The sequence below is a fragment of the Ammospiza nelsoni genome, chromosome 25 (genome assembly GCF_027579445.1).
Source record: "Ammospiza nelsoni isolate bAmmNel1 chromosome 25, bAmmNel1.pri, whole genome shotgun sequence".
NCBI classification, from domain to species: Eukaryota; Metazoa; Chordata; class Aves; order Passeriformes; family Passerellidae; genus Ammospiza; species Ammospiza nelsoni.
This window is the reverse complement of record NC_080657.1, coordinates 2,926,486-2,942,026: the sequence shown is the minus strand read 5'-3', so window position 1 is coordinate 2,942,026 and position 15,541 is coordinate 2,926,486. Positions and strand designations below refer to the sequence as shown.

Below are 15,541 nucleotides of genomic sequence, written 5' to 3'. Positions count from 1 at the left end.
ACACACTTTTAAATTATCTAATGTAGAGGTAACCCCTATAATACTTCCAGCTACTCTTAAAATTAAACAAATTTATCTAAAACGGTAGAAAACAAAATTAAATGCATTACCATCATTCATCAATCAGTATTTGCAGAAAAAAAAATACATCACATAATTTTTGGATAGATATCAGTTTGGTAAAACAAATTACAGTCTCTTAAATGTCTAATTTTCCTTGGAATTTCTGAGGAGCACTTCCAGAGGAAGGGAATGGCACTACAGGCAGAACACAGGCTGAGAGGATGGACACTGCAGCACCCCAATCCTGCTGAGATGTCCTCAATGAAATTTTCTCTGCTGCAGAAACCTTTTGAAGAGTTCAGAGGATCCCAGAATTCAGAGGATCCCAGAGAACAAATGTTACAAGCAAGAGCACAAGTGAGGTCCAAGAGCTCTTAGGCCTTTACCACTCCTGGAATGGATGATGGAAATCATCTGAACTGAGTCAGCACTGACAGAAAACCTTGGAGTTGTGAGAGAAAACCCCCTGTAAGACTTAGGGAAAGGCACTGTGGAAGGAATGATGGGGTACAAGTCATCAGTCAGAGAATCACAGGGTGGCTTGGGTTGGAAGGGACCTTAAAGATCATCCAGTTCCAACCCCTAAGAGAGAAGAGTTGAGATAACCACTTCAAGAACATTGTGAGTGACTTCAGAATTAAATTCCACAATTCCAAAGATGCAAAAGGCCTTGAATTGGGCACAAAGAGCTGACTTAACTTTCTGTATTTTACACAACTTAACCTAAATGCCTGGGATCAATTATGCTCATTTTTGGAAAGACAATTCCAAGATTTTGACATTAAAACATGCCTTGAGAGGTGCACAAGCCTTGGCAGAGAAACATCTTCATCATCTTTCTACCATTCTGGAGTAATTCAGCACCAAAACTTTCTAAATAAGATGCTCTCCTTCAATTTTTAATTACAGTCATGCAAAATTAAAAATCTTTTGCAAACATCTGTTTTATTAATGTGGACACCCAAGTGTTCACCTGTTCACACCACATTCATTTCCAACAGTCCAAGTGTCAAATTTCAGTACAGCCCAAATTGTCTTGCCTGGTCCAAGGAGTTATCAACAACTGTTGTAAATAAATGAACATTCCATTCAAAACAAACAACTGATCAAAACAATGATATTATACACAAATTAAAGTTGAATTGCCAAAAATGTTTTTATAAACTTCATAAAAAACATACTAGCAGATATCTTGCAAGTTAATATTGATCTTGTATAGTAAATGTTTTCTTAGCATACACAACAGTTTGATTTAGGGCAGAAATTAAACTGCTCTAAAACAATTTAGACATAAAACTTTACCAAAACCTATTAAAAATCAAATTAGATAAGTCTGTCAGTCTTAGATTGGCAAAAATTTTATTCTTTAGTTTGTTGAGTTAAAAGATGGTGATTGCTTACCCATGGGATTTGCAACATGCCAGCTCCAGTGGATGTGCTTCTGGAATAATTGCAGAGATTTTAATACTGCAAAGAACAATTCTGAAAACACCACCAACTGCTAAGCTCCTGTCTGAAGAAATCATTAAATCACTCTTGATTTTCTCCACACAAAGGAAAATAATTTTTACAAGAAATTCTTGTTATGCCTTAGGCACAAGACTTGGAAGAATCCAAACCCATGACCTCCTGCAGAATGGGAACTGGGCCACTGTGGGAAGAGAACTGGGAAATGCAGGTCTTCCACAAGCTCATTAATTATTAAGAGATCTCTGTGTGCTGGATTTACAGTATGCTCACTCCTCACAGGCTCCATCAGCCTTGGGAGCAGCCCAGGATTCACTTCTCCCCACGTTCCTCAAGAACATCTTGTGGCAAAAGCAGCTTTGGGATGATGCTTCACAAGGCAAGTTGTGTTTTCTCTTTCCTAATTTACTTCACCAGAGCAACACCATTTTCCTGGATCATTCCTAACTTTTACTGAAGTCCTGTGCTTCAGCAGGAGCAGAGAACATTGTCAATGCCAACAGCATGGGAAGCTTTCCATAACCTGCAGGGACACGTGGAGCAGGAACTGATGGAGACTTCCACACTTGGCACCCAGGGAATAATTAGCCAACAGGGAGAGAAATTATTTTTCCCAAGACCAATGAAGATTATATTGACCAGATGATGAATTTGTTATTCCTCAGTGGGTAAGTGACAAGCTTGGGAAGGAAAAAGGCAACATTCTCTTTTTCTGTAGGTAACACCAAGTAACTCTACAGATAAAAGGAGCACGTCAAGGCAATGAGCACGAAGAAACCAGAGACACCAGCACAGACTGCACAACCTCTGAACAACCTGCTGCAACACCTGGCTGTCCTCATGGTGCACAAGTGTTTCCTTATGTCCACTAACACTTCAATCACTGGCAGTGAAGTTTAATTCAAGAATTCTCAAGTTACTGCCCCACATGCAGCCATTTCCCTTCACACCTCTTGCACCTAGCCAATACCTGATTCCCCCAAAGACCTGCACATTTATGTACTCTGTGAGCAATTCCACAAAATTCCTGGAGCCTGTAAGTGAAGGGTTTGAAAGACACAGGTTTAAGAAACTCAGAGATGATTTTCACTCCCTTACTGCAGAGTAATCAAACATCTACACAACTCACTCAAGTGAGACCCTGAGAGGTCATGCTCTCTTTGGTAACAATTAGTTTTCTCTTTGGTAACAATTAGTTTTCTCTTTGGTAACAATTAGTTTCAATGTTAATCAACAATTACTTTCACAAGTTTCAAGTTCCCTGATACAAATTCAGCAATTAAACTTCTCTCCCGTGCCCCAATGGAAAAGTTGAGCCTCTGCTCTTGTTTTTCCCAAGGCTGGAGAACGAACGGGAAAGCTTCTTCATCTTTGGGGAAAGGGAACTGGACAGCTCAGTCTTGTAGTGGACTGTTGACTCTTCCACTCAAGCAGAAACATGATTGAAACCTCATTCCTGGCAAAAAGCTTTCAATTAAATGCTACATGTGTGAAGGAAAGAGGAGTGGACTCATGGTAAGATTATTTTCAGCACTGCTTAAAACATTCACCCACATTTCCTTCACAACTACAAAGTGTTGGCCACAAAGAACCTTCCACTGATTTAAGAGATGAAGCAGTTCTTCAAGTAAAGTTGGACTTGATCATCTTGGAGGTGTTTTCCACCCTTCATGATTCTATGATACCAAACAGATGAGAACGGACAGTGTGCTTACAGACCAAGAGGTGACAACGATGGCCCAAGCTGTGACAACGAAGCACCAAGAGCTGGGATGCTCATGGCTAAAGGCACTGGCACAAGGGCTCCAGCCAAGTCTGGAAGGGGCATGGCCAACACGAGTCACACAGGGGCTACAGCCAAACCCTGGCATGGCCAACACGAGCCACAGAGGGGCTACAGCCAAACCCTGGCATGGCCAACACGAGTCACAGAGGGGCTACAGCCAAACCCTGGCATGGCCAACACGAGTCACACAGGGGTTACAGCCAAAGCCTGGCATGGCCAACACGAGTCACACAAGGGCTACAGCCAAACCCTGGCATGGCCAACACGAGTCACACAAGGGCTACAGCCAAACCCTGGCATGGCCAACACGAGTCACACAGGGGTTATAGCCAAACCCTGGCATGGCCAACACGAGTCACACAAGGGCTACAGCCAAGTCTGGAAGGGGCATGGCCAACACGAGTCACAGAGGGGCTACAGCCAAACCCTGGCATGGCCATGGCTAACAGAAACCATTCAATGCTCGCAGCCTGAGCACCCAAGAACTGCATGGTGCTGCCATCTTGGCTCACTCTGGCCTGACATGGACAACTGGAATTAAGAGGAGCAGCAAGGACATCGTGCTTTAAACAAGGAGACGGACGGTGACGACAGCTCCTGCTCAGCTGCAAGTTTATTACCGAAGTGATGCCCAGACGCTCGTGGCGGGGATGCTCGGGCACTGCCCTGGGGGAGAGGAAGCTCAAGGGCCCCGAGGGGCAGCGCTGCTGGCCTGCGGCCGGCCAGCTCGTGCGGCTCGGTGCTCCCGGGACCCCCGGCCGCGCCCGCCGCCTCCCGCCCCGGCCCGCGCCCCCCGCGCCCCCCACTCACCCTGCCGCGGGGGCCGGGCCCCTCCTCCTTGGCCTCCGCCATGTTGCGCCCCCCCTCAGCTGTCCCAGCCCGGGGCGAGGGGCCGGGGGTCACTCCCTCTCAGCCTCCCCCGCGCTCCGGGGGGCGGCGGCTCCGGGGGGCTCCGCGGCGCGGCGGGCGGGGCTGAGGGGGGGCCCGGCGGCTCCCCGAGGGCGGCGGGGGGGGGGGGGGGCTCGGACCCGCCAGGCCGCGGCCGCTGCTCCCGGAGCTGCCCCGACCAGCCCAGCGCGGGGCCGCTCCGCGCATGCGCCGCACGCCTGCGCGCGCCCGCGCCTGCGCGCCGGGGGCTCGGCGGGGCCGCGGGGTCGGGGGTGCCCTGAGGCGGGGGGGACGCGCCGGGATCCCGCGGCGGGAGCGGCCCCGGGGCTCCGCCGCCCTCACGGCGCTGCCGGCGGCGACACTGGGGCGGCGACCTCGTGGCGCGGCTGCCGGGGCTGTCGCGCTGGCGGCAGGTGGTCGGTGGGCTCCTGCGGTGAGGGCCCGGCCAGGCCACAGCGCCGCCCTCACGGCGCCCACCTCACCTGTCCTGCCTATTGTACCTCTGCTGCGTTATGCGTGAATGAATTCATTTTGAATGAAGTAATTTTTAACCTGAGTTTAATTAATTTTGTTGGTACTGTTGCAAAACGTGGAATACGTCAAAATTTTCTTAAGGGTGTTCTGTGATGTTGTTGTTGGTAGAAGTTATTGTTGGTAGCATTGCCTTGTTAAGGGTCAGGCCTGGACATGCTTCGTGATCTCAGACCTAGAGGGAGTTTAACAAAGCTGGGGGAGAAGGATGTGCAGTGATGGTGGCCACAGGAAATGCACAATTGACAGGACACAAAGACACCTGGCAGAAATGCAAGATCAGGAACAGCCAATAAACCCAACCTGTAATTGTGCTGAATCAACAGCTGGGTGAAGAATAATTTTTGTGGCAGGGGGAGATCACCACTGGCAACCCATGGACCCAAGAAATCACCAGCCCAAAAGAAACACCGAGCATGGCACTAATTAGCATGAATAGCAAGAGAATTACCCAGCAGAACATTAATTAAAAGAGAACTATATAACATCTAGCCAATGAACACTGATGGCCTATTAAGAAAACCTTTGAAACCATATGTGAGCTTCAGATTATTGAGGGTTTTTTATTGTGAGCAATGTTGGACATTGCCAGCGCCCAGAAGTTGGTAAGGACAATGCGCTCTTGTCTCTTTAATAATTAAATAATCTATCTGCTAATTAAAACTTGGTCTTAAAGGAAATCTCCACTTCCCAGTTTATCTGATTTGCACAATTATAGACTGGTGCTGAGCTGCAGCTGCATTTCAGTGGTGACTGAAGTGATCCTTATTTAAACACTGTCCTTCAGCTGGCCTGAAATGCTGGATGCAGAATATTGGGATTTGTTTAGGAAATCCTGTCAGGTCTCTCTTAGAAATCATGGCATTCCAAGGACAGGGAGATAATTAATGTCATAATTTAATAATTAATGCTTTTCACTTATGCAATAATCCTCATCCTCAAGTCTAAATTAAAATAATCCTTATCTTGAAGTCTAAAATAATTACAGTTGATGAGTTGTTTTGTGAAATTTCTCCAAAAAATTGTTTGTTTTTTTTTTTAATGGCAAAAGATGTTATATGAGAACTGTGAGCCTGATAAGAAATTTTATAAAAAAAATTTTTAATTCTTTTCTTTGTAGCTATCTAATTAAAAATTTAGATAGCTACAAAGAAAATAATGAATATTTAAATATTTTTAAAATGGGGACAAAATACAATAATATTAAAAAATTAATAGGGATTTATATTTAATTTTTTTAAGAGTTAGAAATTCTAATACTGTCTCAATAGCAATATAGGGCTGCACATATCAGGGTTCCTCAGGTGTTTTGCACAAATTTCACTGTGAACACACAGTGGGGGTCACAGCACAGACTGTGGACCAGCTGAAAATGCACAGATTTCTCAATGGGATTTTCTAGGGAGACAGAAAATAGAGAAATAAATTTACTACATAATAAATATAATAAAGAATAAATATTTATTAACTTAACAAAAATGCTGAGGAATTCAAGTATGAGGAAGACAGAAGTTTGAGTTTGGTTTAGGAATTAAGATATTTAGGAAAACAAACGTCCTTTTCTTTTTGTCCTCTGCTTCCTGAGGCTTTGCAAAGGCTGCCTTCATGTTTTCAAGCTGAAGTTTAGAAATTGTGGGTGTTTTTATGTTGACTAAACCTCTTTTTTCTTGTCATCCTAGTGCCAAATGCTGAACCACTCAGGATAACCTCAAATACCACTGAGAACTCGACAAAACTACTGTAACTTCCTGGGGCTACATTGTAAGTTTCTATAGAATGATATAAAATGAAATTGTTCAAGCTTTTTAATGGGAAGAGACATCTTTGTGTGGTTCTCCTAAGGAATCAGGGAGTGATGGAACTTTGAACATCCAACAGAAAATGCTTTCAGACCACTGTACAGAGTATTCTGTGAGAAATAGATCCTGTCACTACAGCAGGTGGTAAATCAGCCATGTGCTGTTGAAATCTCTGCCTGCTGCAGGTTTGCTGAGGGTGCACAAAGGACAGACAAGGGGGTGACAGTGAGAGCCACCATTTAAAGCCAGATTGACCCTAGTGTGGGCTGAGACATCCAAACCTGTTCTCTGTAGGGTGTTGGAACCAGAGCAGGACATTCTTCAGCTTCTTCAGACTCTTGGGTGTTGTTGGTCCAGCTTTGGGAAGACCTGGCTGTGGCTTTCCAGTGCCTGAAGGGGACAGCAGGAAAGATGGGGACAGGCTGTTTGCAAGGCCTGGAGTGACAGGACAAGGGGAAATGGCTCCCCACTGCCAGAGGGCAGGGTTAGATGGGAGATTTGGAGGGAATTGTTCCCTGTAAGGAACAGGGAGCCCTGTGTGTTCACAGGAGGCTCTGGAACAGGTTGCCCCTGGATCCAAGTGTCCAAGATCAGGTTGGATGGAGCTTGGAGCAACCTGGTATAGTGGAAGATGTCCCTGCCCTTGGCAGGGTTTGGAACAAGATGATCTTTAAGGTTCCTTCCAACCCAAACCATTCCATGATTCTGTGATTCTGCAGGAACTGTCTGTGCACTAACATGGCTAAAAGAGACACTGCAGAATATGTGGATAATGTGGTGATGACTCCTCAGAACAGAGCAAGATAAATGCCTGGATAAGGCAGGGGAAAGATAAGATTGTTCCACACTATTGTTTTTGAATTGCTTTTTAATTCACCCCTGGAGTGCCCGTATTCCAATCTGCTGCACAACCCTGAGTGAGACTATTCCTCTTTAAACCAGTCACATTTAAAAAGGAACCACAAAACCCCCTCCACATGCAGGCTGCAGTTCAGTGAACTGGATGAATGATCTTTGCACATCCCCAGGGGCATGCACAGCTGAATATAGATCACCCAGAAAAGCTGCCAGCTGTGCAGAGTGGGGCTGGGCACCCCTGAAACCTGCCAGCTGTGCAGAGTGGGGCTGGGCACCCCTAAAACCTGCCAACCCTGTGGGCTGGGCACTCCTAAAACCTGCCAGCTGTGCAGAGTGGGGCTGGGCACCCTTAAAACCTGCCAGCCCTGTGGGCTGGGCACCCCTAAAACCTGCCAGCCCTGTGGGCTGGGCACTCCTAAAACCTGCCAGCTGTGCAGAGTGGGGCTGGGCACCCTTAAAACCTGCCAGCCCTGTGGGCTGGGCACTCCTAAAACCTGCCAGCTGTGCAGAGTGGGGCTGGGCACCCCTAAAACCTGCCAGCCCTGTGGGCTGGGCACCCCTAAAACCTGCCAGCTGTGCAGAGTGGGGCTGGGCACCCCTAAAACCTGCCAGCCCCATGGGTTGGGGTTGGGCATTCCTGCCTCTGCTCCTGCACAGGGTCTGCAGAGAATTCCAGCTGCAGGTGGAACAGCCCTGCTGAGTGTTTCAGGCCAAACATGAATTAATAATAATAAATAATCTTTTCTTTCCAGTGAGCATCCAAATAGGACAGCTTTGGGAGATGGGTGGAGGAAAATACAGCTGTTGCAGTTGTTGTACCCACAAAAAATCATGAAATGGTTAAGGCTGGAAAAGACCTCTAAGATCACCAAATCCAACCATCAGCACAGCAGCACCACCACATTCACCACTGACCATGTGGTGCTTTGGGCACTTCTTTGTCCTTGTTGCTGTCATGGACTGAAAAGGGATGTGGAGATGAGCAACCAGTGGCCTTTTATGTCCCAGAGATGGACAAAGCTGTGGACATCTCTTAAATTTAGGTGCTCTCATACTGCAGACTCTTCCAAAGCAGGGCTGTAATGCTGTAAGAAAATACAGGGAATATTTCAGAGGAATAAAAACCTGCAGTGGTGTCTCCTCTTGAGCCCTGAGCAGACAGGGGATGTGGGTTTGTGCCCCAGCTCAGGGGCTGCTCTGGTTTGTCCCTCACGTGCTGGGTGGGATCTGCGTTTCCCTGGAGCTGCCAGGACAAAGGGGAACAGGAGGCTTGGAAACAACAAGGATCAAGGAAAGAGAAAAGGCAAGTTTTAAAAAGCAAACGCTTAGTCATAGAGACACAGACGCAGGAGGGCTGGCAGGGGCCTATTTCCATCCTGAAACTCCCCCTCATTCCCAGACTTGCTCTGGCTGTGTTTGCTGTTAACATCCCCTTCCCCCACCACCCACAGATAACTGAAGGAGCAGCCGTTGAAAAAGGGAAAAAAAAAAAAAAAAAAAAAAAAGAAAAGGAGCAGTTGCCTTGCTCTGCCTGCAGGAGAAATGTCAGGAAGTGTCTGGTAGTGGGTGGGATGAAAGGAGGAAGCTGAACTCTAAAGAGAATATTCTAGCTCTGCTCGTACAAACAAATGCCCCTCTGTATTCTGTTTGATAAGAACATCCAGGAGCAGATCCTCCTGCGTGTAGGAGTGTGAGTAACTTCCACACCTCTGAGTGATTTATTTGTACATGCTGCATTATCCCCAGCACTCCATGAACTGGAAGGGAAAAGATGGAATCAGCTCAGGAAAAGCACAAGCATCATCAATAATTAATAGTGCCTTTTTTATAATAGGAATGATCCAATATTAATTAGGAAGTTAATTTCTGTTTGGATGGTTTGTGCATGTGTATGAAATTTGGACCAGGATTTAAGTTCAGTGCAATCATGCTTTTATTCTAATTACAATAATTATAAATCTATTTTGCATCCTCTTTTTAAGTCTCAATAACACAGGCTTTTGTTTCCAAACATGCCAGACAGCAGTTTTTGCACACCAAATATGGCAGCTCTCAGCTCCCCAAAGTGAATCTGGTTATAAATAAAAAGGAAATTGTTTTGCTTCATTGTCAATGTGCAAATGTGAAAATAAGCCCAGAACATGGATCAAGAGAAATACTTTGGATTTCTAAAGTCACAGAGTCAACAGGGAGGAAAGAACTTAATTGCACACATCATGAAATATTTAAACAGACAGTGACCAACGTGCAGATGTGGGATGCAGACTTTTATAGCTAATTCTGTGTTACAAACAGCTGATGCTGCTCTGCATCAGGGACTCTGAATCTTTCTTACTCTGGAGCCTTAAAAATTGTCAGTGCAAAAAGGCTTCAAATTTTGAAGCTTTTTTTTTTTTTTTTTTTGTACTGGGTGATCTGTTGGGAAAAATTCTAAGGCAGAAGCACAAAACCCAGACAGAGTACTGAGTTTCTTATTTACCTGTAGATCACCTCCCTCTTGGGACATGGGTGCATCTCATCCACAGCAGACTGGTGGGTGGAGGTTGCCATAAAAGCAAGCAGAAAATTTCTCTTTGTTGCACTTGTTTTCTTATACAGTCATTATCTATTTTCCAGCTGTATTCATGCCTTTCTTGTGCTACCAGGACACTTATTGGAAAGTTTTCCTGATGGAAATCCAGTTTATGTTAAAAGAAGTTTTGTGGCAGATTCATAGCAGATTTTTTTGTTGAAGCAGAAGAAAGCAAATGTGAGTTTTCTTTTAGCTTTTGGGTCTTCATTTTGTTTTTCTATCTGCTCTTGTCTCCCTGAAGAAAATCCAAACTGCCACCCCAAGCAGCAGTGGGAGAGCTCATGCTGGCACCAAGCTCACTCACCCTGTGAACCCCCAGAGTAAATGGGGTGAGATCAGTAAAACCTGCACAAGATATCCCAGATTGCTTGCAGCTCTGCTAGCCATCATGTCACTGTGATGTTTAGATCTTATTATTTGCCATAATAAGATGCCAAAAGTAATTTTCAAAAAGGGAACTGTTAGACTTTTGCAAAATGTGATTGTGCTCGAGGTCTGGGATAGGTGTCAGGTTGTCAGAGCATCATCCCCTGGGAAGTCTCTTCAAGTGCCTGCTGCTACAGCAGGATTAATTTTATCTTTGTCTTCTGAGAGCCACTGAGGAGTGACATGAATAACCTTTGCAGTTCTTTAGCCATTTGTGTTGTCTTGAATCTTTATTGGCAATTACTGCCCACTCACAAACTCTGGTTGCTGCTTTTTAATATCATCCTGAATTCATGCTGTGACTACATCACTTTTTCCAAAGGCAGCATAAAATTGTTTATTTTAAAATGTCCACCATTTTTGTCTTATGAAGAAAAAAAGGGTTTGATTTTCTCTTTCATCTTTTGTGTTTGTCTTTTAGAAATAGCAGTATATTAAAAAATAATTATAGAGAAGACATTGCCAGTCTTCAGATTTTTGAGAAAGTCATGGCAGCCTTATGAAATACAGCCCTGTGAGTTTACTCCCTTCTGCCCCACTGACATTCCATGCATAGCCAAACATTAACCAGGGCTCAGCTCAGGACTGCTGGGATTTTGCAGAGTTGTTGTCTCTGTTTCCCTGTTTGGCTCTGTGGGATGGAAGAACAGGATTCTCTGTAACACATCCCATTCTTGCCACATATTTATTGTCACAGAATCCCACACTGGTTTGGGTTGGAGGGGACATTAAAACCCACCCAGTTCCACCCCCTGCCATGGGCAGGGACACCTTCCACTATCCCAGGGTGCTCCAAGCCCTGTCCAACCTGTCTTTGGATACTTCCAGGGATGGAGCAGCCACTGCTTCTCTGGGCACCCTGTGCCCACCCTCACAAGGGAGAATTTCTTCCATTTATCAAGCCTAAATTTCCCTTCTTCAGTGGGAGGCCATTCCTTGTCCTGTCACTCCAGTTTCTGATGCAGAGTTCCTCTCCAGCTTTCCTGGAGGCTCCTGCAGATCCTGGAAGATGCTGTGGGGTCTCCAAACAACCTTTTCTTCTCCAGCTGAACAGCCCCAGCTCTCCCAGGCTGTCTCCATAGGGAAGGAGCTCCAGCCCTTTATTAAATTCACATCTCTCTGGACTTGCTCCAACAGTCCATGTTCCCTTTATGCTGGGGAACCAGAACTGGATGCAGCATTCCCAGTCAGTCTGAGAGAATCCCCTCCCTCAGCTGCTGAGCCAAGGCACAGCTGGATTTCAGGGCTGCATCTGAAGGACCCTGCCCAGTAGGTGACAAAACATGACAGAGTTTTAAATTCTCTTTATCAAAGAAATACAAAATTAAATTCTTTCTAGTAGGAAACCACAGAAGATTAAATTATTTTAATAGATGGCATGCTTACTGTTAACTGTAGGGCAGTGGGATAAATTCTAGTTCTGTCTATCTCATTTCTCTCCACAGCTCAAGGACATGTCTGGATTGACAGCTTTGTGCTGAGTGTTCCTGCAAGGCACTGAGCATCCTTAACTCCAATTAACATCACTGGGAATGGAGGCTCTTGGAGCCTCTCTGAAGACAGTCTTGGCATGCTCAGCTGTCCAAGGATCACTCTGGGATCACCCACTGGCACAGCAGCTGCTGCTGAGAGAGGAGACACAGGCAGCAAGAGGAGGGAAAGATCATTTTATCCAGATTGTGTGGTCTCATCAAGTCACAGAACTTCCCAACCTCAGAGCTCTCTGTTTTTAAGCCTATAGGCATATTTGTGATGGTGTGGAGGAAAAACCTCTTGGGGAGCAGATTCAATCCTTGCTCAAGGAGAGGTGGAAACAGCCCTGGAGGGAGAGGAGAACCCTCATCACTGAGTGCCAAGGGAAGTTGCTGTGAGCTGAAGAGTCTCTGCAGCAGCTCTTCCACTCCTACAGTCCTGCCTCAGCTTCAGATACCAGGTGATGCTATTGGCATTTTTCTTCCTCCTTTATTCTATCAAAGGTCGCTTCATGACACTGTGGTGAGCCCCAGAATGATGAAATATTCTGCAGGAATCCCTTTTCTTCAGGCAGGTTTATCCCAGTGCACCACAGACTCTGTTTAGGAGAGGCTGCAGCAGGGCAAGGACTCTACCCTGCACCTTCTGGGTGCCTCCCTGCTCTGCTCTCCCTTCCCACTCCTCCCTTTGCTTCCTGATTCTTGAAATTCCTGAGCACCTCTAGTTCTGGGACATACTGGAATTTGTGCACACAGCCCTTCAACTGTTTTCCTCTGAGTCAAAATTTTCCAGGGAATGCCCAGGGAGTGCAGACATCTCCTCACAGCATTTAATTGCTTCTTAGTAGGAAGGGATGTTAGTGGGATTCCTGTTTGTTGTACTTGGGACACTTACAGAACCTCATGGGGTAATTATTCCTAATTAGCAACTTGGACACACGCTGCTCCTTCCTCCTCCAATCTGCAATTAATAATACAGACATAATTCAGATTTCTCCTTGCCAGTCTTGTGTTTGTGTTTATAACAAGAGGAAACAGTTTAGGGGAAAAAATGTATCTGAATCAATCACCTGCTGAGCTCCACACAGGGATTACCTGAGGATTATCCTGTGCTCGTGGCAGCTGAGACATTCAGAACTTTGGGCACCTCTGTGGCAGCCTGATTCCCTGGCATATTCCTCTAAGGTCTTTTCCTCATTAGTCACAGACTGCTTCTTACCACGGCTTAATTCAATTTTTAGATCAGTTGTACAGTATGAAAAATCCTCAGAATTAGTAACAGCAGTGTTATTTTTAAATAGATTAGTATTTTGAGGGTGAAAAAGGTCTGGAGTTCTTCCTTTTTTGCTTCTCTCAATGGCTCCTATTAAACTGAACTAATGTATGTGTGCACTGAACATCCCAATGAAAAGATAAATGTTAGGATGGAGAAATTCTTCAACTCTTACCCCAGGTGTCACAGAACATTTCCAGTCTCAGATATATTTATTTATAGTGGAACAGAACTATATTTATTTATTTATACTGGGGAGAACATCCCAAGCTTTTTTCCTCAGTGTCTGTTTTTATACAAAACCAGCCAGCTGAACACTTACAAAGCAGGCCACTGTTACCAGAGGTTGTTTTTACTTCAAGTCCTGCTCAAGCATCAGTTTTTCTCTGATTTGAAGACCAGGATAAACATTCATATTGCAGCTGCAAAATATGGATCTTACCCTGGCCTCTACTAGATCTGGAGAAATTCAAATCCACTTTGCAGACTTCAGATAAATTCCACAGATTCTTGTATAGATTTTTCATAGAGTCATAGAATCACAGAATATCTTGAGTTGGAAGAGACCCAGAGGGATCATTGAGTCCAACTCCTGGTCCTGCCCAGACACCCCATAAATCCCCCCTTGGGTCCTGCAGAGATCTGAGCTCCCTTTTTCTGTTCTGATCTTTGTTCTGCAGATTTTTGCAGAATTAGGAGAATAATTACACTCTTTATCTCTTTTGAAGAATGATAAAAATTAGTAGCTCCTGAAAATACAGTTCATTTATACTTAAGACACAACACAGGCAAACTCAACCCTTTTCCACTCAATATTATTGTTTCCTGGAGAGACAGAACCAGATGTGACAGCAAGGAGATGCCAGTTGTTAGTTTGTGATAAGAGCCAGTCCCAAATTTGTTCTTGCAGTGATTTAACCTCTGAGACACCTCGTGGTGGAAACACTCACTGCTGGCAGCACGGCCAGAATCCATTTTAAAACAATCTGGAGTTTCCATCCTGCAGTGCTTGGAAGTGGCTGAAGTCCCACGGGCAGTATAACACTGATTCAGGGCCAGAATCAATCTGTGGCTCCTTTTTAATTTAAAATATATAAACCCACAGAGACATTTATTTTGTTGCTGTCCTACAAGGAAAGGCTGAGGGAATTGGGAATGTTCAGCTGGTAGAAAAGACTTTGGGAAGAGCTGATTCTTTCCAGGACCTGAAGGAGCTGACAGGAAAGATGGAGAGAGACAATTTACAAGGGAAAAGGGGAATGGCTTCCCAGTGCCAGAGGGCAGGGATGGATGGGATTTTGGGAAGAAATTATTCCCTGTGAGGGTGGGGAGACCCTGGCACAGGTGCCCAGAGAAGTTGTGGCTGCCCCATCCCTGGAAGTGCCCAAGGCCAGGTTGGACATTGGGGCTTGGAGCAACTCAAGATAGTGGAAGGTGTCCCTGGGGTGGAACTGGATGGACTTTAAGGTCCCTTCCAATCCAAACTTCTCTGTGATTCCATGATTCAATGAAGAATGAAACCGACCTTTGACTTCCCCAGGGTGTCAGAAATATTCATGCAATTGATGTTTTACCACAGCACTGGCACAGTTCAGGTCTGTGAAATTAACGTGGGACTTTCCCTTAGGTTCACACGGAGTTTGATTTTTTTAATTTCAGACCTGAAACTGAATGTGAAACATTGCTGGGAGCTTGAGAGGGGGATGGACGGAAACACTGCTGAAGGGAAGGTATAAAAATGGCACTGCTGAAAGCAGGCACACTTTAAAGAGTTGGAATGTGTTTTTGGTCTGTTTTCTGTAATGGAACATGGAATGTCGGGACTGTAACCACCACGGTCTTGCTACAGCTGCTTTATTTTTCACCTCACAATGCACCGTGGACATTTTGAGGAGCTGGCGTCACTTTTTGTTCGCACCAAGCTCTGTCCTGCTTTCCTGGGGCGTCTGGAAAGTAACTGCGGATCGCTGTTCCCAAATCAGGCTCATTTTGGGTGCTTCCCTGCCCGACTTTTCACACAAAACACTGAACGTGACTCCCTATGCTGGCGCCGGGGTTCCACTACCACTCTTGAATGCATAAATCGGATATTTACTATCTCAGATTGGGTTTCAGAGCAGCGAACTGGAATTGAAACTACGTTTATTTGACATTTTTCCAGCCGCAGCCAGGGTTGAGTGCGCCCTGAGGCGCCGCGCAGCCGGGCCCGACCCGCGCCTTCGCCTGACTGACAGCCGAGCCAGCCAATCACGAGGCGCACTCGCGCCGTGACTGCGCCGCCCGCCGCTCAAACTGCCCAATCAGCACGCGGGGGGTTAACGGACCGGCCCGTGCCAACGTCGGCGGTCAAACGCGCCAATGGACAGAGGGCAGGCTCGTTACCAATGAGATCAAAGAGTTAGCGGA

General features: G+C 45.7%; 1 protein-coding gene and 1 long non-coding RNA gene across 2 annotated transcripts in view; one reads left to right on the top strand and one right to left on the bottom strand.

Moving 5' to 3' along the window:
- Window positions 1-4,314, bottom strand: part of ZMYM4 (zinc finger MYM-type containing 4) — a 40,050-nt gene extending 35,736 nt beyond the window's left edge. Inside the window, exon 1 of the mRNA XM_059488854.1 lies at window positions 4,127-4,314. Coding sequence (XP_059344837.1) covers window positions 4,127-4,168 — 42 coding nt within the window. The 5' untranslated portion in view covers window positions 4,169-4,314. The remainder of the gene's footprint in view (window positions 1-4,126) is intronic.
- Window positions 4,315-4,515: 201 nt separating this feature from the next.
- Window positions 4,516-12,832, top strand: LOC132083938 (uncharacterized). Its single transcript, XR_009420008.1, has 4 exons — window positions 4,516-4,744; window positions 6,415-6,496; window positions 10,009-10,141; window positions 11,836-12,832. It is a non-coding gene; the product is annotated as an uncharacterized LOC132083938 (long non-coding RNA).
- The last annotated feature ends 2,709 nt before the right edge of the window (window positions 12,833-15,541 follow it).